Source organism: Oncorhynchus nerka, linkage group LG21, assembly GCF_034236695.1.
Source record: "Oncorhynchus nerka isolate Pitt River linkage group LG21, Oner_Uvic_2.0, whole genome shotgun sequence".
Classification (NCBI taxonomy): domain Eukaryota; kingdom Metazoa; phylum Chordata; class Actinopteri; order Salmoniformes; family Salmonidae; genus Oncorhynchus; species Oncorhynchus nerka.
Window position 1 is genome coordinate 2,161,542 of NC_088416.1, and position 23,964 is coordinate 2,185,505.

A 23,964-nucleotide genomic window follows, 5' to 3' on the forward strand; every position below is an offset into this window, starting at 1 on the left:
TATATGACCGGCAACTTGGTAAAGCAAGTTCATGTTTGACAGTTTACTGAACAACTACTGATTTAGAAGCACAGTTACCGCAAATCATCACGAAGACAACAGGAGCATTGCCTCTGCTATTTCAGCACCATTTCAACTTGAACATTTAAACATCATCAAATCAACAAGGCTATATTTGCTTAGTTTAATAGATACCAAAAACAACTTAGTACAATCAATGTTGATAAATATCATGTGGCTGTCTATGGTACTTATTTCTGTCTGTGTGTGTGTGTGTGTGTGTGTGTGTGTGTGTGTGTGTGTGTGTGTGTGTGTGTGTGTGTGTGTGTGTGTGTGTGTGTGTCTGTCTGTCTGTGTGTGTCTATCTGTGTGTGTGTGTGTGTGTGTGTCTCTGTGTGTGTCTGTCTGTGTATGTGTGTGTGTGTGTCTGTCTGTGTGTGTGTGTGTGTGTGTGTCTGTGTGTGCGCAAGTAAAAACATGTTTTTGACTCTCCCTACTTACAAACTAGCTGAAAACCGATGCCATCCTCCTCTCTTTCATGTTGGCAAAATGGTCTGTAGCTCTGTCATGCAGTACGCTTTTAGTTTGTGTTGTCATAGGCTACATAGCTAAAACGCTTGTTAGCCTAACTTCCTCGCATGGGCAACAATGAACCAGCTAAGTTAGCTAGCTAGTTAATGGCTACATATTGAATGTCAATTGTCTCAGGCCAGTGGCAAAATATACAATACATTCGGAAAGAATTCAGACCGCTTGACTTTTTCCATATTTTGTTAAGTTACAGCCTGATTCAAAAATGTTTTAAATCGTTTTTTCCCCCCTCATCAATCGACACACAATACCCCATAATGACAACGCGAAAACAGGTTTGTAGATATTTTTTCAAATGTGTTTACATAAGTATTCAGACCGTTTGCTATGAGACTCGAAATTGAGCTCAGGTGCATCCTGTTTCCATTGATCATCCTTGAGATGTTTCTTCAACTTGATTGGAGTTCACCTGTGGTAAATGTAATTGATTGGACAGGATTTGGAAAGGCACACACCTGTCTATATAAGGTCCCACAGTTGACAGTGCTTGTTAGAGCAAAAACCAAGCCATGAGGTCGAAGGAATGTTCCGTAGAGGCACAGATTGTGTCGAGGCACAGATCTGGGGAAGGGTACCAGAACATTTCTGCAGTACATTTCTGCAGTATTGAAAGTCCCCAAGAACACAGTGGCCTCCATCATTCTTAAATGGAAGAAGTTTGGAACCACCAAGACTCTTCCTAGAGCTGGCCGCCCGGCCAAACTGAGCAATCGGGAGAGTAAGGCCTTGGTCATGGAGGTGACCAAGAAACCTACGGTTACTCTGACAGAGCTTCAGAGTTCCTCGGTGGAGGTGGGAGAACCTTCCAGAAGGACAACCATCTCTGCAGCACTCCACCAATCAGGCCTTTACGGTAGAGTGGCCAGACGGAAGCCACTCCTCAGTAAAAGGCACATGACGGCCCACTTGGAGTTTGCCAAAAGGCACCTAAAGGACTCTCAGACCATGAGAAACAAGATTAACTTTGGCCTGAATGCTAAGCGTCACATCTGGAGGAAACCTGGCACCATCCCTACAGTGAAGCATGGTGGTGGCAGCATCATGCTGTGGGGATGTTTTTCAGCGGCAGGGACTGGGAGACTAGTCAGGATTGAGGGAAAGATGAACAGAGCAAGGTACAGAGAGATCCTTGATGAAAACCTGCTCCAGAGCACTCAGGATCTCATTCTGGGGCGAAGGTTCACCTTCCAACAGGAAGTGGCTTTGGGACAATCTCTAAATGTCCTTGAGTGGCCCAGCCAGAGACTGGACTCGAACCCTATCTAACATCTCTGGAGAGACCTGAAAATAGCTGTCCAGCGATGCTCCCCATCCAACCTGACAGAGCTTGTGAGGATCTGCAGAGATGAATGGGGAGAAACTCCCCAAATACAGATGTGCCAAGCTTGTAGCGTCATACCCAATAACACTCAAGGCTGTAATTGCTGCCAAAGGTGCTTTAACAAAGTAATGAGTAAAATGTCTGAATACTTATGTAAATGTTATTTTTCAGTCATTCTTTTTAATAAATTAGCAAAAATGTATTTTTTTCTGTTTTTGCTTTGTCATTCTGGGGTATTGTGTGTAGAGTGATGAGGGGAAAAAACAATGTCATATATTTTAGAATAAGGCTGTAATGTAACAACTTTGGAAAAAGGGTCGGAATACCTTCAGAATGCACTGTAATTCCATATTAAGTACTATAGTATTCTATAGTACAATGTAGTATTTATTTTATGTGGGCTGACTGCTTTTCTCTGTCATGTGATGTACAACAAGGAACATGTTGCTATGCAATTCTAAGATGGATGTGTTATACTGTAAGTCTGCAAAAACAATCACTTGTAATGTAAACTAATGCAAATGAAAACAAATGCTATCCTGCATTTATGCTTTGATCTACCCACACGGTCTCTTTCCCATCCTCTGCCGCAGTCAGAACGGCAGTGGCGTGACGTGGCGTTGGGCTCCCCAGGTACAGGAGGAGAAAAGGCTTGGCTTTAAGAGGAGTTTTGCAGAGACACACTCCACATCAACACACTGACTCACAACACTAACTATAACATCCATCAATATAGGTATAGCAGTTATATACAGTGGGGAGAACAAGTATTTGATACACTGCCGATTTTTCAGGTTTTCCTACTTACAAAGCATGTAGAGGTCTGTAATTTTTTATCATAGGTACACTTCAACTGTGAGAGACGGAATCTAAAACAAAAATCCAGAAAATCACATTGTATGATTTTTAAGTAATTCATTTGCATTTTATTGCATGACATAAGTATTTGATCACCTACAAACCAATAAGAATTCAGGCTCTCACAGACCTGTTAGTTTTTCTTTAAGAAGCCCTCCTGTTCTCCACTCATTACCTGTATTAATTGCACCTGTTTGAACTCGTTACCTGTATAAAAGACACCTGTCCACACACTCAATCAAACAGACTCCAACCTCTCCACAATGGCCAAGACCAGAGAGCTGTGTAAGGACATCGGGGATAAAAATGTAGACCTGCACAAGGCTGGGATGGGCTACAGGACAATAGGCAAGCAGCTTGGTGAGAAGCCAACAACTGTTGGTGCAATTATTAGAAAATGGAAGAAGTTCAAGATGACGGTGATTACCCTCGGTCTGGTGCTCCATGCAAGATCTCACCTCGTGGGGCATCAATGATCATGAGGAAGGTGAGGGATCAGCCCAGAACTACACAGCAGGACTATGTATTCCCATTCTAGCTTGCTGTATGACAGACAGGGGAGAGCTCAGCTGGATTCTCATATTGCACACCAACCCAGTCAGCTGTATAAAGAGACAGAGAGTAACACAGTCTTCCTCCCCAGGCTGGTCTGTCTATCCATCTGAACAGTTAGGCTGATGGCGTGTGTGTGTGTGTGTGTGTGTGTGTGTGTGTGTGTGTGTGTGTGTGTGTGTGTCTTGTTGAACCGTTACTGAGTCTCTAATGGGGTTAGATACTGTAGGTCTGTTCTGTTTCTTCTGCCTCTGCTGCTGGACCCCTCAAGGTTCAGGACTCAGGGTTCAGGGCTCATGGTTCGGGGGCTCAGGGTTCAGGGCTTAGGGCTCTGGGCTCAGTACAGATAATACCAGGGAATAGACTGTTCCATCTCCTCCAGGGGAGATGATATAAGACTAGTGCACGGTGTCCATGGTGACAGCAGCAGCACAGCCGATCCCTTTGTTCAGGGTTTAACTGCTTCTGTCTGTCTCGCTCTGTTGAGTCGGTCTGATCTATAATTAGCACCAGCTGGGGGGAAAAACACGCTGTTTTCATAGCAGGGAGAGTCCTGAGTCACTTATCCTTTTGGGTAATGTGACACAGTTGTTTTTTTCTCATTCATGGGGAAGCACTGATTGTAGTAATTGGAGATGTGCTTGGTGTAGCTGCTAGCTGTATTATAGTATGCTTGGACATACTCCTGGTTTCTGGATTATCCCACTGGGCACAGATGTCAATTCATCATCTCTTCCATGTCGGTTCAACGTAATTCCATTCAAATGATGTGGGAACATCATTGATTCAACCAGTGTGTGCTCAGTGGGATTTTCTTTATCAATACGCTATTTTTTGTCCATGCAGTACTTTTGATATGGTTTTGATGGTCACATGTTTTTTGGGGTTTTATTACCTTATCAATACTCTATTTTTAGGCCTTTACCATGTCAATATCCTGTGTTATTCTGTAGGCCTTTACCATGTCAATATCCTGTGTTATTCTGTAGGCCTTTACCATGTCAATATCCTGTGTTATTCTGTAGGCCTTTACCATGTCAATATCCTGTGTTATTCTGTAGGCCTTTACCATGTCAATATCCTGTGTTATTCTGTAGGCCTTTACCATGTCAATATCCTGTGTTATTCTGTAGGCCTTTACCATGTCAATATCCTGTGTTATTCTGTAGGCCTTTACCATGTCAATATCCTGTGTTATTCTGTAGGCCTTTGCCATGTCAATATCCTGTGTTATTCTTATCCCCTGCAGCTCTTTTGTTGAAGACACCTTTTGTTTTTGATGTTCCCTTTAATCTGCAGTAATAATGATTGTTGGACTCTGGGCTCCCACATCATTTGACTTATGCTGTTTCTATGATTTCCCAGAGGGGCACCACATATACGTCTGTGTAATGGGCCGGGGACATTGGAGACTGTCAGACTACTGATATAAAGCTACTGCTGGCAGCAGGCTACTAAAACAACGCTTGCCTATTATTTGCTGGATGTGGGACACTTTCCAATCACAGTAAACTGCCACGACAACACACAACACACCTCTATGAGAATTCACCATGATAAAAAAAACATACTGTCCTGTTTGTAATAGTCTCTGTAATATGACCAGCTGGGGCTCTGTCTGCAGCCACTGAATGATACAATGACTGGTCCCTGACTACTGAACCTGTAGGCTTGGGATCCTATCGACTGAGAGGTTACTGGTGCCTGAATACTGAACCTGTAGGCTTGGGATCCTACTGACTGAGAGGTTACTGGTCCCTGAGTTTAAACTGTGATGTCTGATCTTCTTTGTCTTTTGGATGCAAGACCAGGCACTGACAGGACTCTGTGTGTGTGTGTGTCTGTCTGTCTGAGAGGTCGCTCTCAAGGCCGCTAGAGCACAGTGGGACGTTAGCAACAGTATCCAAGGCAACAGCAGCCGCTAGCGACCCCGAATTAACACTGTTTACAGGTAACAAGATCAAGCTATGCAAAGAAGTGTTTTCCTAATAGTTGTTTTTACACGTTGATTGTCTATGTCTGCCTAGAAAAAAAGGATTTTGAAACATTACAAAGATTGGATAAATAGATCATAGGTCCTGCACAGCATCTGCATATTCCAAATACAGTGTGTTTAATACAACATGCCTATTTACATATTCATGTTCTGGTCAGTTAAGGCTGGTGGGAGTAGCTATTGGGGGATGGGCTCATTGTAATGGCTGGAATGGAATTATTTGGAACAATATCAAACCACATGTTTGACTCTTGTCCGTTCATTCTATTCCAGCCATTACAATGAGCCCGTCCTCCTATAGCTCCTCCCACCAGCCTCCACTGGTACTGGTAAAAGATGGAAGGCCATACTATTCTCTCACATTCATTAGGCACAGAGTTCAAGCTTAACGATAACCCTCAGGACGCCGACTGATGACATCAACAGCCCTGGACGGTGACTTTTGAAGATGCTCAATCACTTTCTAACGCGACCTTGAGATGGGAGACTGCAGCACGTCCACCATTTTACAACCAATAATTCCTCCCTCTTCCTGTTTGCCATCAGGTGATACATAACATGTGGGTTAAAGCTACAACGTCAGGAATTTTTCAGTAACAGTCGTATTCCTTGCCTTGATTCCGGAATGTGTTTTTTAATATTTTTTACGGCCCATTGAAGTAGTGGTGGGCGGGAGAGACTGTGTGTGTGTGTGTGTGTGTGTGTGTGCGCGCGCATCTGCTTACGTGTCCACATGAGTGTGTGTGTGTGCTCTGTTTATGGGTCTGTGGGTGGACTAAGTGACCGGTAAGCCTTTGAGAGAGTGTGATGAATGCGTCTACTCCCACCGGGGTAAGGAGCAGCAGAGGTCAGAGCTGTGGGTGATTTCATTTCATTAGAATAGGCTGCAGGCTGATATCATACTGTTGCTATAGGGAATATATATATATATATATATATATATATATATATATAGAATGTAATGGTAATGTATCGTAACTGTTGTTTTCAGTGGGCCCTTGGGTTCAGGGATTTTGACGTACTGTCCATACTTGTCACAGTAAGTAGTGACTGATGAAGTAATGAGATGATTTATGGAGGTGTGTGTGTGTGCGTGATGTGTGAATATGTGTGTGTGACTCTGCATCTGTCCGTGCTGTGCTACAAGCTCTCACAGTCTCACGTCAAAATTACACGTTCATCAGTGTTTCTCAAATGTCAGAAGTGTTCAAGGCATTAACTCTGAATGGTTAAGGTTTGGGATAGGCTTAATTTTTTACAATTTTTATTATATCGCTGAATTCGAACATGCAACGTTTGGTGCCCATCCACCATCCCCATCCACAAAACTGAAACCTACTTGAAGGTAACAGCGCTCACTGTTGCCCCTAGTGGCAGGTCTCCACATCTCCCAACGTCCTCAGACATGGATGGGCGTCAAATACTGACTTGTATCACGGGTGACCTGCCTGGTACCATGATGACTCACTCCTTCTCTTGTTCTCCCACAGAGGGGTGATTGCATTGATCCGAGGCGCTGATGGCCAGATGAAGTTTATGGCCTCCCTCGTTCCCCCAGCCCCAGTCAAGTGTGTGTGTGTGTGTGTGTGTGTGTGTGTGTGTGTGTGTGTGTGTGTGTGGTTTATGACGTCCTTTGCTCCGCAGCCACAGTCTCCGGCCTCATTGTCATTTCCCCGTCCACCACCAACAGAGAGGAGATTGAGACTCATCGCCATGACCCCGGAAATGAACCTGTTTTATCTTTTTCAGAACATCCCTCACAGAGAGAGGGAGGACGAGGAGGGAGGGGGAGGGAGAGGGAGAGGGAGAAAGATAGAGAGAACAGGGGTGAAACAGGGAGAGCGAGACCCTGAGAGAGATATATAGAGATAGAATGTTTCCTCAAAACAGATGCCATTGCCTGACAAGCTGACTAGTCATGATTGCCTTAGTCATTCCTCTCTCTGTTCACGTAGTTCGTTGTAGAGGTATTTTAGAACATATGTCGCTATCACGCTATTGAGCTACTGGGGTTATCCAGTGTTTGTCCCCCTATCCAATACACTCCAACTAAGTCATTTAAGTTAATAATTTCCACTGTAAGGAAAACATTATGCGTGACACAGTGTGTTAACTGCATGTGCGCAACATACTGACGCTAGCAGGAAATTAGCCATCAGCACGCTACACTGACCTTGAGTGATTGATTGTTTCTTGCATTGGCCTCTGAGCCATCCACTCTTGACAGCATTTGCTTCACTCTCTAAAATACACATCTGGCAACATCTCTGAATGTTCTGAGCAGGGTTGTTAAGTTGGGACCTGCGTAACAAGGTAAGAAAGGCATAGCTCCGGTGCAGGACGGTCTGATCTGATGCAGGGCTGTTTCATAACAGGGCTTTTACATGGCGTGCCACTGTGTGAGCCTCTCGCTAGACATTCCACTCGGCAGCATTGCAGGGGTATAAATCTTTGAAGGACTGCAGAGTGCGTCACACACACAGAACCGCCCAGCCCAATCCGGCCCGGCCCACAGGCACCGAGGCTGCAGGGAGAGAGGGGCTTACAGGGGGTCCATGGAGGCCCAAGGCCTGGGTGTTGGGAGGGTTTTGTGCGGGAGTGTGTGTGTGTGTGTGTGCTTGTGTATGTGTGTGCGCTTGTGTGTGTATGAGGTAGGTAGAGGAAGAGATACAAAGGTCAACACAGCAGACAATCTATAAAGGTGTCTCTCTACCATGGCACTGGAGAGCAGACTACAGCCATAACCAAACGGTCAAGGTGGTTGTGCCCTTATTGTCTCAGCATCACTTCTTGACACAGAGATGTTCAAACATCTACAACAACTGTCAATCATTTCCCACCTGACAGATGGAGGGGCGGGACATTCAAAATGAAATGAACATCTTTTGTTCTTTATTCATGAGTTTATTTGTGAGTTGTTCAATGATCATTCTTACATTCCTACCTACTCCTTTCATCATTAACAACATGAACAAAAGCGCTCTAACTGGAAAGTGAACTGCGAGAGTGAATGGGCCTACTAATGTAGTCATCTATTGCACATTCAACTTCTAATGAACAACCTAGGCTTTGATAGAATCATTAACACATGTAACGCTAGATGAATCACAGAAGATGCTCACGTAAAGCTTGATTCATCTAAAGTGAGATCCTGCATATTTCTTAGATTCATTTACCTAGCATGACCAAGAGTGGAAAACCACTTTCCATCATACCACTGTTAATCTTGTCTGAATAAGATTAGAATCTCATTAGTAAATGGGATGACATGTTTTCTTCATAGATGTACTAAACCTCGCTTGATTGGTCCATTACCACCCTAATGACTGCATTACCGCTTAAAAATGACTACTTTATAGTAGGAGCCACCCATTCGTCGATGTATGATGTCATTTGGCTTGGTTGAGATCTCCCGTGACTGAGTGCACATGGGAAACATTACTGTTAAAGGTTTGAGTTTGGGTCTAATGTGTTTCAGCGCATCGGAAGTCAAATAGTTAGTGCAGTCCACTGGGCACACACTGGCTGCATCAACGTTGTTTCCACGTCATTTCAATGAAATTACAATGAACCGACGTGGAATAGACGTGGAATTGTGCCCAGTTTGGTATGCTCGCTCACCCCACGAGGCAAGTCCTTTAAACACCCATCAGAAAGACACAACAAGCCCAGAGATACAGTCTTAATATCTTAAGTCTTTATTGGTGTGTGCCATACATCAGCAGTAAGGTACAGAGTCAGAGCGTAGCCCATCAAACTACATTCAGATACTAAGCGTTGACATGTTTTCAGTTATTCAGTTCCGCATGGTAGCTGTTGCTCTTAACGCTAGAGGAAGATGGTTGAGAATAAAACATCCTAAACATAACCACACGCAGACGCACATGAATCCCGACTTCCACTTAAGTCCTATTTCCACTTGCGTTGATATCTATGGGAGGCTAAGTGGAGGTTTAACTTGAAGTGCAAGTCAGGACCCATTCAGTTAGAGCGGCTGGTGTTTTAAGGCATTTTGACAACACTCTAGCATTCATTCCATGTATTGTTTCTGTCGGTACACGAAAAGTTGTTTTTGCCGCACATGCATTTTAGAAAAGTTTGGCAGTGCTGCAGTAGTAGTAGTGAGGCTTGTTGCAATGGTATTTAGACACCTGTGACCCTCTTGATTATGTTGAAGTCATAGCTATTCTAAACTTATACCTGTGGTTGTGTACAAGGCTACTTGTACTTGTACTCATATTTGTACTTGTCGATGTAGCTGTGCTTGTACTTGCAACCAGTTTTCCTTTGTAAATTTCCTTTACATTGGAGCTCAAGAATTAAGGAAACGGTAGGCCAAACTTTCTGATTTTCCCAACCTGATTCCCCACTATGAGTTACCCTAGGAAACTGTCCGCATATACAAACACATACAACTCCAGACACTTAGTAACGCAAGCCTTGTGTAAAACAACGGCAACCACATCTCCACCAATCAACAGCTTTCTGTAGTTTGTTGTACAATCAGTGGTTTCCATTCGCAGGGTGAGTGAGTGCAGCCGGTCAGGGCTTAGAGGGCCGTGACAGACAGTCAGACAGACATAGATACAGAGGTAGCCTAGTTCCAGATTTGTTTGTGCTCTCTTGCCAACTCTCTGTCAATGAGAGACAATGAGCTGGCAACATAGCAGAAATAGACTGGCACTCAAGCTAAGATACAGCGGTAAGAAGACAGAAGTAGTTGTGTTGAATCCTGGACAATACACAAGAAGGAAACAAAAGGGCTGCCTAGTGTCCTAACATACAGATTTCTATTGGTGAGATCATTCATGATCATTCACTACAGACATAACTCCGTCACGGCCGTATTTTTCAGAGGTCATGGTGCTTCAAAAGCATCATGATCCGGTCCATTTTTCTGTACTTTTGCCTTTTTTTTGTTTACGTGTTTGTTTGGCTTGTTAGTTGTGGTGTTCCTAAGGCGTAGTGTCGTGATGTGGTACTGTTCGGAGGCTGGACGTCGCTGTTAATTCAAACGAGCTTCAGGAGTCCGCAATGGAACGTGGGAAATGGGGTTTATGCATACCATTCTGTCCGTCACACCCTATTGGACCGTGTAGAAGCCCATGCATTCGTGCTAAAACGTCATTCGCTACGTACGCATTCTCTATTTGATTGATTGAGCCTGTCGTGAGAAAGAGAATTTAAAGGTAGCTCATCTTCTCTCTCTTTCATTTCCTTTCTCCCTGTTTCTGAGTCCCACACCTCCTACTTTTCTTTCTACTTCTCCCATTGCCCCTTTTCTTGTAACCAGTCATGGCCTGCACAAACTGATCGTCAGTACAAATGAAATCTCATCTAGATCGATATATAAGTGCCCTGAATATGACTCCCGTCATGACGGACATCCTCATCATTAGCATAATCATTACACAAGAACCAAGCAGCGTGGCTGAGGACAATGTCACATCCTGTCTAAATGATGGCATTCATTTCAAGTCGAACCTACTGGCCAACTAAGCGCGTACAACCTCATGTTCTAAAACGAGTGTTGTGTACATGGCGATGTAAAGCACTGGCAATGAAGTGTGGAACCTAGCCTCCCATTGATTTCCGACTATACGTTATAAGTGTGTGAATATGAAGTATGGCCCTCTAACAATCTGTCACCATGCAAGCTTGAGATATGCTACATCATGCAAATAACAGTTTGATTATTAGCTAGTTTCACTTTCAGGCTGAAATGTCAGGCGGTCTATTCAAACAGCAATCAGCGCTTACACTAAAAGGGCATTATCGTCATTTTCACAATTTCACTGAATTATTCCAACCGCGTAGTGTGTAAACATCTATAAAACACCGGGAAATCACGTTTCTGACTGGACTGGACTTTTGTAGAAGTTTGATTAATTGGCATCACGAGCAATCTTGGAGAGTAATTATGCGTTTGATGGAACCGTTGTTGGTTGAGTTCTGGTTCTGGAGCAGTTTAAACAGCTACGCGCTGTTGTCATACAGATTTGAGTGGACCAGGATCATAAGGCAGATGCTATTGACAGTGACGAGGCCAGGGTACGAACAAGCCTTTTAGATATAGTCTGATTGTGTTACTCGTGATGTTTTGTCTGAAAAAAATAAAGAATTTTATCTGCATTGCATTGAAACGCAAGAGTTCGCAATATTATCTGCGTTGTAGATAAGGCAAAAATGGCTCAGCAAGATCACAGATCTTGTTGGTTGTCTGCTGACTTTGAATAACTGTGTGCTCCTTTAACAACTTGGTCGATCTCTAGCTCTCACCTCCGTACCATACAGGTGCTTCCCTTCATATTGTAGTATGTGGATGTAGTAGACGTGTTAACAAGCTGATATGTTTTGGATTTTTATTTTCCGTGCACAAATTCAAACTCTCTCACACACACACACACACACACACACACCTCCCCCTATGGAATGTGTATAGAGAATATTATCATAGGCGGTGGCAGTAGCGCGTGATTATTTCTTGAACTGAATGACATCTATCACAGCTCGATGCCAAACTAGCCTGGCGTCCTAGACGGATTTAGCTGTGTTTCACTGTTTCTAGTGAGCGCAGCGTTCAGTCTGGTTAAACCAGGCTAGTGCCATACAATAGCGCGAGCCCAAAGTGAGAGTAAACTGTTGGGAGTATTGTACTGAACTGTATGTTCCTATCACCACAATAACCTACGTGTCTCCTGATAGGGCCAGAAGTGTGCCTGTAACTACTTTGTTGTTGTCATAGTAAGAGTAGAGTGGCGAGAAGTACAGTGATTGGTTGTTGGATAGTGGTAGGTTACACAGTAGTAGTAGTAGAGTCTAAACTATAACGGATTCCTCTCTGAGAATACCCCTGTGAAGGGGGAGAGGGGGATGGGGAGTAGGAGGGAGGGGATGGAAGGTGTAAGGTTAAACCTAAGGGAAGGGGAGAGTCTAGATTTTCTGGTTGGCGTCGCTGGACCCCTTCTGGTCTCCATCGTTGGACCCCTTGCCAGACTTGCTCTGCCCATCCTCCTGGTCCTTTCCCTCGTCCTTCTGGGATCCTCCAGAGATGGTGGTGTACCTGGTGGTCTGGTTGTAGCTGCCCATGCTGGGCAAGTCCACGTCGCCGGAGGAGGTCATGTCGGAGGACCTCATCCCGGAGGACCTCATCCCGAAGGACCTCATCTCGGAGGACCTCATGTTCATGCTGGGGCTGGAGTAGGTGATACCTGTGCCGATGCGAGTCTCTTCCCCCTCCAGGAGTTTCCTGAGGAGAGGGGGGTGTTAGGGAGGGAGTGTGACAGAGGGAGGGATGGGAGGAGAAGAAGGGGAAGAGGGAGGGGGGGTGTTAGGGAGGGAGTGTGACAGAGGGAGGGATGGGAGGAGAAGAAAGAAGGGGAAGAGGGAGGGGGGGTGTTAGGGAGGGAGTGTGACAGAGGGAGGGATGGGAGGAGAAGAAAGAAGGGGAAGAGGGAAAGGAAGGAGAGATGTAGAGATAGCGGGAGGGGAGGAAGGGAGATAGAGGGGGGTTGGTTAAATACAGGTTAAAATATAAACGAGTCAGGTGACCAGCCCATGCTACCCCAGGAGAGTAATGCTAGGTCACCTCAGGGCGTGTGGCTAATGACTTCTAAATGTATGTCATTGATTGATCAGGATCTTTTTAAAGTGATGCTGATCATGTGTAGGTCATGCAGGTATTTAGGCATGACATTTTCAAGTTTAATACATCTACTGTAACTATATGAAAGCTAGGATATCAATGTGTATGTTACAGTAATACATCATTGTGATGTTGTGATTACAAGGATGAGTTATGAATACAAGCTATGTAAAATGTTTGCATGACTAAGTGTCTTTGGGTAAAAGCATCTGCTAAATTGCATATATTATGTTATTATATATGATTATATTAAGTACCTGTATGCAGCAATTTCAATATCCAGCGCCATCTTGACATTCAGCAGGTCCTGGTACTCCCGCAGGTGACGAGCCATCTCGCTCTTAGTGGTCCTCAGGTCATTGTCCATCTCGGCCATGTTGTCCTGGTAACATATTGAAGTAGAAAACACATTTTGAAACGGTGGCAACCCTAAAAGTGTTGTTTTAATATAGCCTACCTTTCTTCTGAGTGTTGGTGATGCCTGACTCAAGAGAATAACGATAACAATAAGACTTATAAATTCGATTTTAAATAACCAGAACCAGCCGCTCTCCAAATAATATTTCATCACTATGTACAGAGACGCACTAACGCCAAATAAAATACGGTTATAAGAGAGCAGTCAATGGGTTTCTCAGTTACTAAGTACAACACAAAGCAGTTACAACGAGAGGCGCGTGCGTATTTTAAAATTAGAACAATGGTTTTCAACTTCCAAACTCAAAAAGAGCTAAAAGACTATTTCAACCGCAGCCCGATAACCGGTGACAGAGCGTCTTATCACGCCACCGGAATAGTTTCAGCACCATGGAGAGTGAACAGCTCCTGCTGTCATCTCAACACTTTTATTTTACAGCTCTCGTGTTGTGCATTTTAGTAAAACAATTTAATAGCTCTGAAATAATGTCATAAAGCTAAATTCCCCACTTTTATTAGAACAGAAATTGTGATTTTTGTTTTAATCAGAATTATACATTTTTTTTGCACATGGTTAAATGCAACATCTTTCCAAACGAAACAGTTATTTATCTCTTGCTTTATCCTGGACATGTTTGTAAACAAACTGCAAGAAAGATAAGCTCACATTTGAGCTTTTAAGTGTATTTAAAGTAAACAAATAATGTCTTACCTGGTACTGGCCAATCTCCTGGTTGTGCCTCTCCTCCATCTCGTTGAGCTGCCTTTCCAGGGACTCGTTGGTTCCCCTCAGGCTCTCAATCTCGATGGTCTTGGACTGGAGCTGCCTCCGGAACTCGTTGAGTTCCTCCCGGCTGGCGCGCATCGCCTCCTGGCTACGGGTGGCCTGCTCATTGAGGTCAACGAACTTCGACTTGTACCACTCCTCGGCGGAATGGAGGTTCTTTGAGGCCATGGACTCGTACTGGCCTCGAATCTCCTTCAGGGCAGAGGTGAGGTCAGGTTTGGAGACCTCCATCTCCACGGACACCTGGGCGGCTTGGATCATGTTCATAAGCTCGGCCACCTCCTCCTCGTGCACCTTCCTCATGAAGTTGATCTCGTCGAGGAGCGATTCTACCTTCTTCTCCAGGTCTAAACGCACCATGGTGGCGTCGTCCACGTCCTTCTTGAACGCCTTGAGGGTCTGCTCGGCTTCCTCCCGCAGGCGGTACTCGTCATCGTATTTGCCGCGGAGCTTCTGCAGGTCCTCCTCGATGTTGTCACGCTCGATGAGGATCTGGGACTTCTCGCCGTTCACCTCGTCGAGCTGGGAGCGCAGCTCGCGGATCTCCTGCTGGTACAGGTCTGCCAGGCGCGAGGGCTCCGTCTGCCTCTGACGCAGGGTCACCAGCTCGGTCTCGAGCACCTTGTTCTGCTGTTCCAAGTTGCGAACCTTGTCGATGAACATGGCAAAGCGGTCATTGAGCCCCATCATCTGCTCCTTCTCGTTGGTGCGGATGATTTTGAACTCATTGTTGAGCACCGTGCTCTGGGCGAAATCCAAGTTCTCCATCGGCATGGGCATCTGCGAGTAGGACCGGCCAGAGGACCTCTTCTGGTGGAAAGAGGAGCCCAGGTTAGAGCCCATGCTCCGGGACTGAGAGTGGGACCGGTAACCGCCGCTGCGTAAAGAGGCATTGCTCATCCGGGATGGAGAGCTGGAGTAACGGGGAGACTCCCCGAACATCTTTCGGTAGGAAGAAGCGGAATTGAAGTCAGATCCGTAGCTCATCTTGGCGAGTGATGAAAGGGAGCAGAGCAGGAGGCGCGTCTCCTTTTTATAGGGGGACCTCCCAACGATCAATAATTAAAGCCGGCTGATGGCAACCTCTAGCCTGCCCAACTGGCCACTGCAGATTTACCAGGTAAAACAACCTCTCATCAAATACCTTTAAATATACTGAGTCATTGATTATAAGCACTTTCAAATGGTTAATAACCACATTTATATTTGTGATTAAACTCACATCTAAGGAGCCGCACCTATTTTGGACGCTAGAGTCGGTAGATGGAACTGTCCGTTTTGGCGCAGTGCTGATTTCAGCAAGAAATACTATATATCTCGTTTTAGCCACTCACCTCTGAGGAGACTGGACACATTGCACTAAACTATATTTAATGTTCTAAACCTATGCAGTTTTCATTCTCAATACTATTGGGCTTAGGATACGTTTAAGGCTACCTAACACATTTATTCTGTAGCCTAAAACCTGTAGTAAATGCTGAAATGTATATTATTTTAGAAGATGAACCTGAAGTGTTACTGCCATTTGTGAGCTACTCCTCCCATTACTGAACGTAATACATGTCCTTCTACATAATTTGAAACTACAATTTTGAACCATGAACTATGAAGCGTCTTGTCTCTAAGTCAATAGGCCTACTTCAGATATTGTCATGCAGAGAATCATGCACATTTCTGACATGGCTAGATTTAGTTTGTAAATATCCCTGTATCATCCTTCGTCATCATGCAGCTTTCCAAAATCAGACCTCTCTCCACACCTCCCATGGAAACGGTTGTGTGACGCTGCCCTCTGTTGACGCAACTCATACTGCACGGCACTAGAGTTTGGGATGGGACAGATGCAGCTAAATACAAGGCTAGGTGCATGTGGTTAGATGGATGGATGTAGACAGTGTTGGGTTTATATAGCCTCGTATTACAAATAGCGTTAGCAGACATTTGTATCTTTAAATATGACATGAGATGGATGATAGACAGATTCTAATGCCCAGTGGGCAGATTATTCACCGATCTACTATTGGGTCAATCATACGCTATGGCATTGTTACTGTACATGGATGGTTTGGTAACCTGATGGTGTAGTTCACTGTTACATGGTTTGGTAACCTGACGGTGTAGCTCACTGTTACATGGTTTGGTAACCTGACGGTGTAGCTCACTGTTACATGGTTTGGTAACCTGATGGTGCAGCTCACTGTTACATGGTTTGGTCACCTGATGGTGTAGCTCACTGTTACATGGTTTGGTCACCTGACTGTGTAGCTCACTGTTACATGGTTTGGTCACCTGACGGTGTAGCTCACTGTTACATGGTTTGGTCACCTGACGGTGTAGCTCACTGTTACATGGTTTGGTAACCTGACGGTGTAGCTCACTGTTACATGGTTTGGTCACCTGACGGTGTAGCTCACTGTTGCATGGTTTGGTAACCTGACGGTGTAGCTCACTGTTACATGGTTTGGTAACCTGACGGTGCAGTTCACTGTTACATGGTTTGGTCACCTGATGGTGCAGTTCACTGTTACATGGTTTGGTAACCTGATGGTGCAGCTCACTGTTACATGGTTTGGTAACCTGATGGTGCAGTTCACTGTTACATGGTTTGGTAACCTGACGGTGCAGCTCACTGTCACATGGTTTGGTAACCTGACGGTGCAGTTCACTGTTACGTGGTTTGGTAACCTGACGGTGCAGCTCACTGTCACATGGTTTGGTAACCTGACGGTGCAGTTCACTGTTACGTGGTTTGGTAACCTGATGGTGTAGCTCACTGTTACATGGTTTGGTAACCTGACTGTGCAGCTCACTGTTACATGGTTTGGTAACCTGATGGTGCAGCTGACTGTTACATGGTTTGGTAACCTGACGGTGCAGCTCACTGTTACATGGTTTGGTAACCTGATGGTGTAGATCACTGTCACATGGTTTGGTAACCTGACGGTGCAGCTCACTGTTACATGGTTTGGTAACCTGATGGTGCAGCTCACTGTTACATGGTTTGGTAACCTGACGGTGCAGCTCACTGTTACATGGTTTGGTAACCTGACGGGGCACCTCACTGTTACATGGTTTGGTAACCTGATGGTGTAGCTCACTGTCACATGGTTTGGTAACCTGATGGTGTAGCTCACTGTCACATGGTTTGGTAACCTGATGGTGTAGCTCACTGTCACATGGTTTGGTAACCTGACGGTGCAGCTCACTGTTACATGGTTTGGTAACCTGACGGTGCAGTTCACTGTTACGTGGTTTGGTAACCTGACGGTGCAGCTCACTGTCACATGGTTTGGTAACCTGACGGTGCAGTTCACTGTTACGTGGTTTGGTAACCTGATGGTGTAGCTCACTGTTACATGGTTTGGTAACCTGACTGTGCAGCTCACTGTTACATGGTTTGGTAACCTGATGGTGCAGCTCACTGTTACATGGTTTGGTAACCTGACGGTGCAGCTCACTGTTACATGGTTTGGTAACCTGATGGTGTAGATCACTGTCACATGGTTTGGTAACCTGACGGTGCAGCTCACTGTTACATTGTTTGGTAACCTGATGGTGCAGCTCACTGTTACATGGTTTGGTAACCTGACGGTGCAGCTCACTGTTACATGGTTTGGTAACCTGACGGGGCACCTCACTGTTACATGGTTTGGTAACCTGATGGTGTAGCTCACTGTCACATGGTTTGGTAACCTGATGGTGTAGCTCACTGTCACATGGTTTGGTAACCTGATGGTGTAGCTCACTGTCACATGGTTTGGTAACCTGACGGTGCAGCTCACTGTTACATGGTTTGGTAACCTGACGGTGTAGCTCAAAGCCCAAATCTTGACACTGACTAAGAGAACAGGAAAGATTATAGTCATGACACTTCCCTCCTCTCTCCAGGACAGGGTCATATCGGACTCCACACATGCACTGAACACAGAGTTCCAGCTGATGCCAACGGGGAGGTGTTATAGGGTGCCTAGTTGCAGGCTGAACAGATATAAACAGTACTTTGTCCCCCTGTCATTAAAACTGCTAACAGCAGCGGAGACACAGGTAGATTAGGGAGACAGCAATAACAGACTGGAGCCTGGCCCTTAGACCTTCATCATGTGGAACTGCCACCTAGTCACATCCTTGTTTGCAGTGAAACGTGTGAAATTACGAAATCACAATTGTATTTTTATTCGAAATGCATTTAGTGAATGAAAGGAATTGCAACAGTAGTCTCATTGATGGCCCATTGATGATATCAGAATTGTATTCAGCCTAAAAACATCACATTTCAATAATACAATTTGTGTCCCTCCCCCTTACAGCAGAAAAACACCGCCCACTGCCTCCGTAACAATCCACTGTCAGTAGAGAGCTTTTTCAAGAAATTGCGAAAGAATCATATCTCCACGGACTGTGTATGCATAACGTATCTACTTGTTCTTCTGCGAGTGCATTTCAGATACTTTTTTCGATTTTGTTCCACGTTGATCGTGTATGCAGCGCATGTTCAGATTATCAAACGGTGCAGTTGTTGCTTTATCGAGGAATACAGAGGTGAGTGTATGGAAAATCGGTCACAGAACACTCGTTTTTGTTCTATTCTACTATAGACAGTCTGCCACTTTGGCTTTTCCGTGAAGGGGGAGCAGATGTGAATGGTTGTTTTTGTAACCTGCTAGCTAGCTTAGCATAATGCTAATAAATGCGACAAAATAGTTCAATTGTGTCTTTAGCTAACGTCCATTTTGTAAATTGCCTAACCTTAGTATTTAATGCTAAACTCCCTAATCAGCTGTTAGCTGACAAGGTAGCTATAACTAGCTACATTACTAGCTAACCCCCTTGGCGACCTGCAAGCAAAGAAAAGGTGATTTGACCGAGACCATTGTTTGTGCTGGCAAGATAAGCGCATAATGACAAGCCCTGCGCGAGCTGAGCCTATAATTAAAAGGTAACTACAGTATATATGCAGGCTAACAATTAGCTAAACCTAGTTATTAAAGATGCAATATGTTACTTTTTTTTGGGCGACCCAACCAAATTCACATAGAAATACAGATTATAGATATGTCATTATTGAAAACAAGTCTAAGAAGCGGCAGATCTGTTGTATGTGCGCGTTTTCTATGCTTCCCGTTCTTAAGTTTAGGTTTTGTATACCAGCTTCAAACAGCTGAAAATACAATATTTTTGTTTATGGAAAATATAGTAGATTGTACAATGATTCTCTACACAATGACTGGTTGTTTTGTCACAAACTGAACTCAGGCGAAATATTAGCAAGTGATTTATTCATATTGCACCCTTTTAAAGCACATACCTAGCTGCTGAATTTAAAATGTGACCTCACTAACTTATCACTTTTTTGTTGGCCACAAAATTACTGTTAGCTACCATGCTAGCTAGCGTAGCTCAGCTGATTATTGCTTGCTACTCAAATGGAGTAGTTACTGCTAGTTTACGTGACTTTTTTTTTTAAAAACCTTGTGTTGATTTGCCCATTCTTTTAGCAAACGTAAAAATTAGTTAGCTGCTACATAACGTTAGCTATCTGTTTTTTTTTTTTCATCAAAAACATATCTGGCATGGTGCATCATCAGCATTGACTGGTCTGACAAGGCAGGTCCAGTGTTCCCTGTAGGACCTTGGAACAAGTCTGAACACTATCATTTTCTATAGAGGATAGAAATATTAACTTGGTCTTTGATTGTATAGCCCATTACAAAATGTTAAATAAAGCTATAACTCTGCATTTCTTCACTGGTTTGTCAAGGAGCATAAGGCTGGAACAGGCAAACTTTTATCTATGCCAAAAATGCCAAGGGCTGTCCTTGGCCTCCTTAGAAAACTTACTCCGTTGAGTAGTTCACACTGTGATGTCACTTTGCCTGAACCCAGTTTCAGAGCATCTCATCAACAGTCACTTTTCCCTAGCACAGCTGCGAGCGAGGAGACTCATGGTTGCCGGGGATGTCTTTCCCTCACCCTTAGCCAGCAGATCTGACCCCCTTGCTTGCAGCTGCACTAGGGATGGACAGCATTCCTATGTATATTAAGACACCGTGGAGCCGGCGCGAGGTATTGCTCAGAAAACGTACCTCAATCCAAGGATGAGAAATGTGTTTTACTCCGAATTGTCCCAATATGCCGACTGTTACACCGAGAAGATTGAACGAGTGTTTGTTTTTTAGCAGTTGTTCAATCTTCTCAGTGTAACAGTTGGGATAACGACACAGTTGGAAGTACAACACATTTCTCATCCCTGGATTGAGGTACATTTCCCGAGCCTTATCTCACACCGGCACTGGGGAACCCTAGTGCTGCTGTAAGCAAGGTCAGTTCTGCTGGCTACCTCGCCCTTCAGCCCCTCAAGGTTTTCTGGCTTGTTTGTGTATTGTGTCATTTGCGAGTTGTGTGACAAAAAAAAGCTGACCTCAGCTTTTTCTCCTGCCCCCTTCCCTTGTCTCCTGGGAGATAGAGAAGGCAGTTCATGTAAAAAAAATAATTAAAAAAAACTGGTCATTCTCTGGAGACAGCTAAAAACATAAATCTTTCCCCTGAGAATTTTACGCTGCTAAACACTGAACAGATGTGCCTGCTGGCACTGAAGGCTCTTTTCGTTTCTGTTTTTATCATTAAAAAAAAGAATAATAATGTGTTACGCCTACCGTGCAACTCAATTTCCTTTCACGTGTGCTCGATTTAATCTAATCTAACCTGCCCTAGCTCTTTGTCCCTCAGACTGAGTAGCCCAGAAGAAGTGACTCCTTTGATTTCTCCCACCTTGGTGGCCGACCGTTTTTCATTAGTCAGGATGAGGACAGTAATTAGTCTTCCATTCATCCCCTGTTCCTCTAACTCATTACCGAGTCTTGCATAGAAATGGCCTGCAAAGTGTGAACATTGACAACGCACGCTGTTCAATTTCTTTAGTCGTCAAGAGTGACTCAAACTAGGGATGTGTCCCAAGTGGCACCCTGTACACTATGTATGGAATAGGGTGCCATTTGGCACACAGACTTGGCCTAGTGTAGTTTAGGGATTTGATAAGATTATTGTGGTTCTTTTTGTTCTGTCATTGACATAACAAACAGCTGGTGTGACTGGAGGACTAGGTTCTCCCCGCCCGGCGGCTCTCCCCGCCTTAGAACTACATAATTAGTCCAAATGCAGCTGTTTTTCAGGCAGTGGCTTGCAACTGTGGCTCGTTCGTACATGTTTCGCAGAGCGAGTGTAGTGAACTCTTTGAGAGTTCATACTCCTCCTGTTTGAAAATTTCAGAGATATTTGACGCTAAATAGATCATCCTATATAATGTTCAGTTAGGCCTATGCTCAAAGCGCAAGAAGAGGAAACTGCAGAATCATGTCAAGGTGAATTTCTCTTCTTTTCTCCCTCTCTAGATTGACTTTCAGAGGATTTTAAAGGTATAAACATGACCACTTCATGGAGCGACAGACTGCAGAACTATGCAGACCTTCCAGCCAACATGGACGGGCTGGCCATGAAGAAGTACCGCAGAGAGTCTTACCATAGGTATGTCTGGATGTACACTGTCAGTGACATATTAGTTACCCACAGTTATTGATATTGTCAGGGGTGACATGTTCCCATGGGTATGTATGTACAGTACCAGTTAAAAGTTTGGACATCTACTCATTCAAGGGTTTGTCTTTATTTTTACTATTTTCTACATTGTAGAATAATAGTGAACATCAAAACTATGAAATAACACATGGAATCATGTAGTAACCAAAAAAGTGTTAAACACTCTTGGCATTCTCTCAACCAGCATCACCTGGTTTGCTATTCCAACAGTCTTGAAGGAGTTCCCACATATGCTGAGAACTTGTTTGCTGCTTTTCCTTCACTCTGCAGTCCAACTAATTTCAAACCATCTTAATTGGTTTGAGGTAGGGTGATTGTGGAGGCCAGGTCATCTGATGCAGCAAACCATCACTCTCCTTCTTGGTCAACTTGCTCTTACACTGCCTAGAGGTGTGTTGGGTCATTTTCCTGTTGAAAACAAATGATAGGCCCATTAAGCACAAATCAGATGAGATGGCGTATCGCTGCAGAATACTGTGGTAGCCATGCTGGTTAAGTGTGCCTTAAATTCTAAATAATTCACTGACAGTGTCACCAGAAAAGCACCATCACACCTCCATGCTTCACAATGGGTACCACACATGCAGAGATCATCCATTCACTTACTCTGCATCTCACAAAGACACGGCGGTTGGAAGCAAGAATCTCACATTTGGACTCATCAGACTAGGACAGATTTCCACCCGTCTAATGTCCATTGCTCGTGTTTCTTGGCCCAAGCAAGTCTCTTCTTCTTATTGGTGTCTTTAGTAGTGGTTTCTTTGCTGCAATTCGACCATCTCCTCTGAACAGTTGATGTTGAGATGTGTCTACTTGAACTCTGTGAAGCATTTATTTGTGCTGCAATCTGAGGCTGATAACTCTAATGAACTTATCCTCTGCATCAGAGGTAACTATGGGTCTTCCTTTCCTGTGGCGGTCCTCATGAGAAACAGTTTCATCATAGTGCTTGATGGTTTTTGCGACTGCACTTGAAGAAACTTTCAAAGTTCTTGAAATGTTCAGTGTTGACTGACCTTCACGTCTTAAAGTAATGAAACATTGTCGTTTCTCTTTGCTTATTTGAGCTGTTCTCGCCATAATATGGACTTGGTCTTTTACCAAATAGGTTTACCTTTGGTATACCACCCCTACCTTGGACCGCAGAGTGAAGGAAAAGCAGCAAACAAGTTCTCAGCATATGTGGGAACTCCTTCAAGACTGTTGGAAAGCAAACCAGGTGATGCTGGTTGAGAGAATGCCAAGAGAGTTTAACACTTTTTTTGTTACTACATGATTCCACGTGTTATTTCATAGTTTTGATGTCTTCACTATTATTCTACAATGTAGAAAATAGTAAACATAAAGAAAAACCCTTGAATGAGTATGTGTGTCCAAATTTATGACTGGTACTATATGTATGGATGGATGCACACTGGGAAGATAGCCTAGCGGTTAAGAGCTGTGGGCCAGGAGCCAATAGGTTGTTGGTTCGAATCCCCAAGCCGAGTAGGTGAAAAATCAAGGCACTTAACCCTAATTGCGCCTGTAAGTCACTGTGGATAAGATCGTCTGCTAAATGACTAACATGTAAATGATGTATAATAAGGTTAAGTTCTATTTAAGCTACTATACTGTATGTAGCAGGTATTGTGTGTCACTGTTTTCTTTAGTCATTAGTTTACATCAGATAATTACAGCAGCAACATATGACAGGACGCTATGATACTACTTGGCTGTAAATGTTAACCCAACCCTCTGTTTGTAGATGTCTTTCAACTTGGGGTCAACACATTTCCACTTTTCACATTTCCTCATTCTCAGTTCACACCGTCATAACCACTCAGTATGTCTTGTTAAATGCCTGTGGATTTGAATGTGGTGTAGTTGTAGGTTATTCTTTGGTCAAATATCTTGTGACAACCTGTCAGCCATGTAGCGTATATTACAGAGTCACTGTGTACTAGTTCGTTTTACACCCGTTCAGTTCTGAAGTCTCTGTGGTTTTAATCTAACACTTCCTGTCTGAAGCGTCTTCCTCGGAACCTCATAACCGTTATACCAACATCCTGTTCGACTGAAACACGTGTATTTTCTCAATACTGACATGTCATTTGTGATGTGTGTGTGTGTTAGAGGTGGGCGATATGAAAAAAAAAAAAAAAAAATCCATATTGCGATAAATTGCCTGAATTTAGGCGAGAACGATAAGTTTACAACATGAA

At 44.0% G+C, this 23,964-nt stretch overlaps 2 protein-coding genes across 2 annotated transcripts in view; one reads left to right on the top strand and one right to left on the bottom strand.

The window, feature by feature from the left end:
* Positions 1 to 8,993: 8,993 nt before the first annotated feature.
* LOC115126580 (glial fibrillary acidic protein-like) lies at positions 8,994 to 15,192 on the bottom strand. Its single transcript, XM_029656207.2, has 3 exons — positions 14,093 to 15,192; positions 13,221 to 13,345; positions 8,994 to 12,567 (listed from the first exon to the last, which is right to left on the bottom strand). Exons 1-3 carry the CDS (start codon positions 15,152 to 15,154, stop codon positions 12,252 to 12,254), a joined length of 1,503 nt encoding a protein of 500 aa, XP_029512067.2. The 5' UTR covers positions 15,155 to 15,192; the 3' UTR covers positions 8,994 to 12,251.
* A 3,309-nt stretch (positions 15,193 to 18,501) lies between these two features.
* Positions 18,502 to 23,964, top strand: part of LOC115120493 (cytosolic purine 5'-nucleotidase-like) — a 32,826-nt gene continuing 27,363 nt past the window's right edge. The window contains exons 1-2 of the mRNA XM_065006196.1: positions 18,502 to 18,706; positions 21,556 to 21,688. Coding sequence (XP_064862268.1) covers positions 21,588 to 21,688 — 101 coding nt within the window. The 5' untranslated portion in view covers positions 18,502 to 18,706; positions 21,556 to 21,587. The remainder of the gene's footprint in view (positions 18,707 to 21,555; positions 21,689 to 23,964) is intronic.

Bases quoted from the DNA above. Each gene is read 5' to 3' on its own strand.
- LOC115126580 (XM_029656207.2), bottom strand. From the start codon at position 15,154: ATGAGCTACGGATCTGACTTCAATTCCGCTTCTTCCTACCGAAAGATG. The intron at 13,346-14,092 runs GTAAGACATTAT...ATATGTTACCAG, and splicing joins AGGAGATTGGCCAGTACCAG to GACAACATGGCCGAGATGGA. The intron at 12,568-13,220 runs GTACTTAATATA...CCCTCTCCTCAG, and splicing joins ATTGAAATTGCTGCATACAG to GAAACTCCTGGAGGGGGAAG.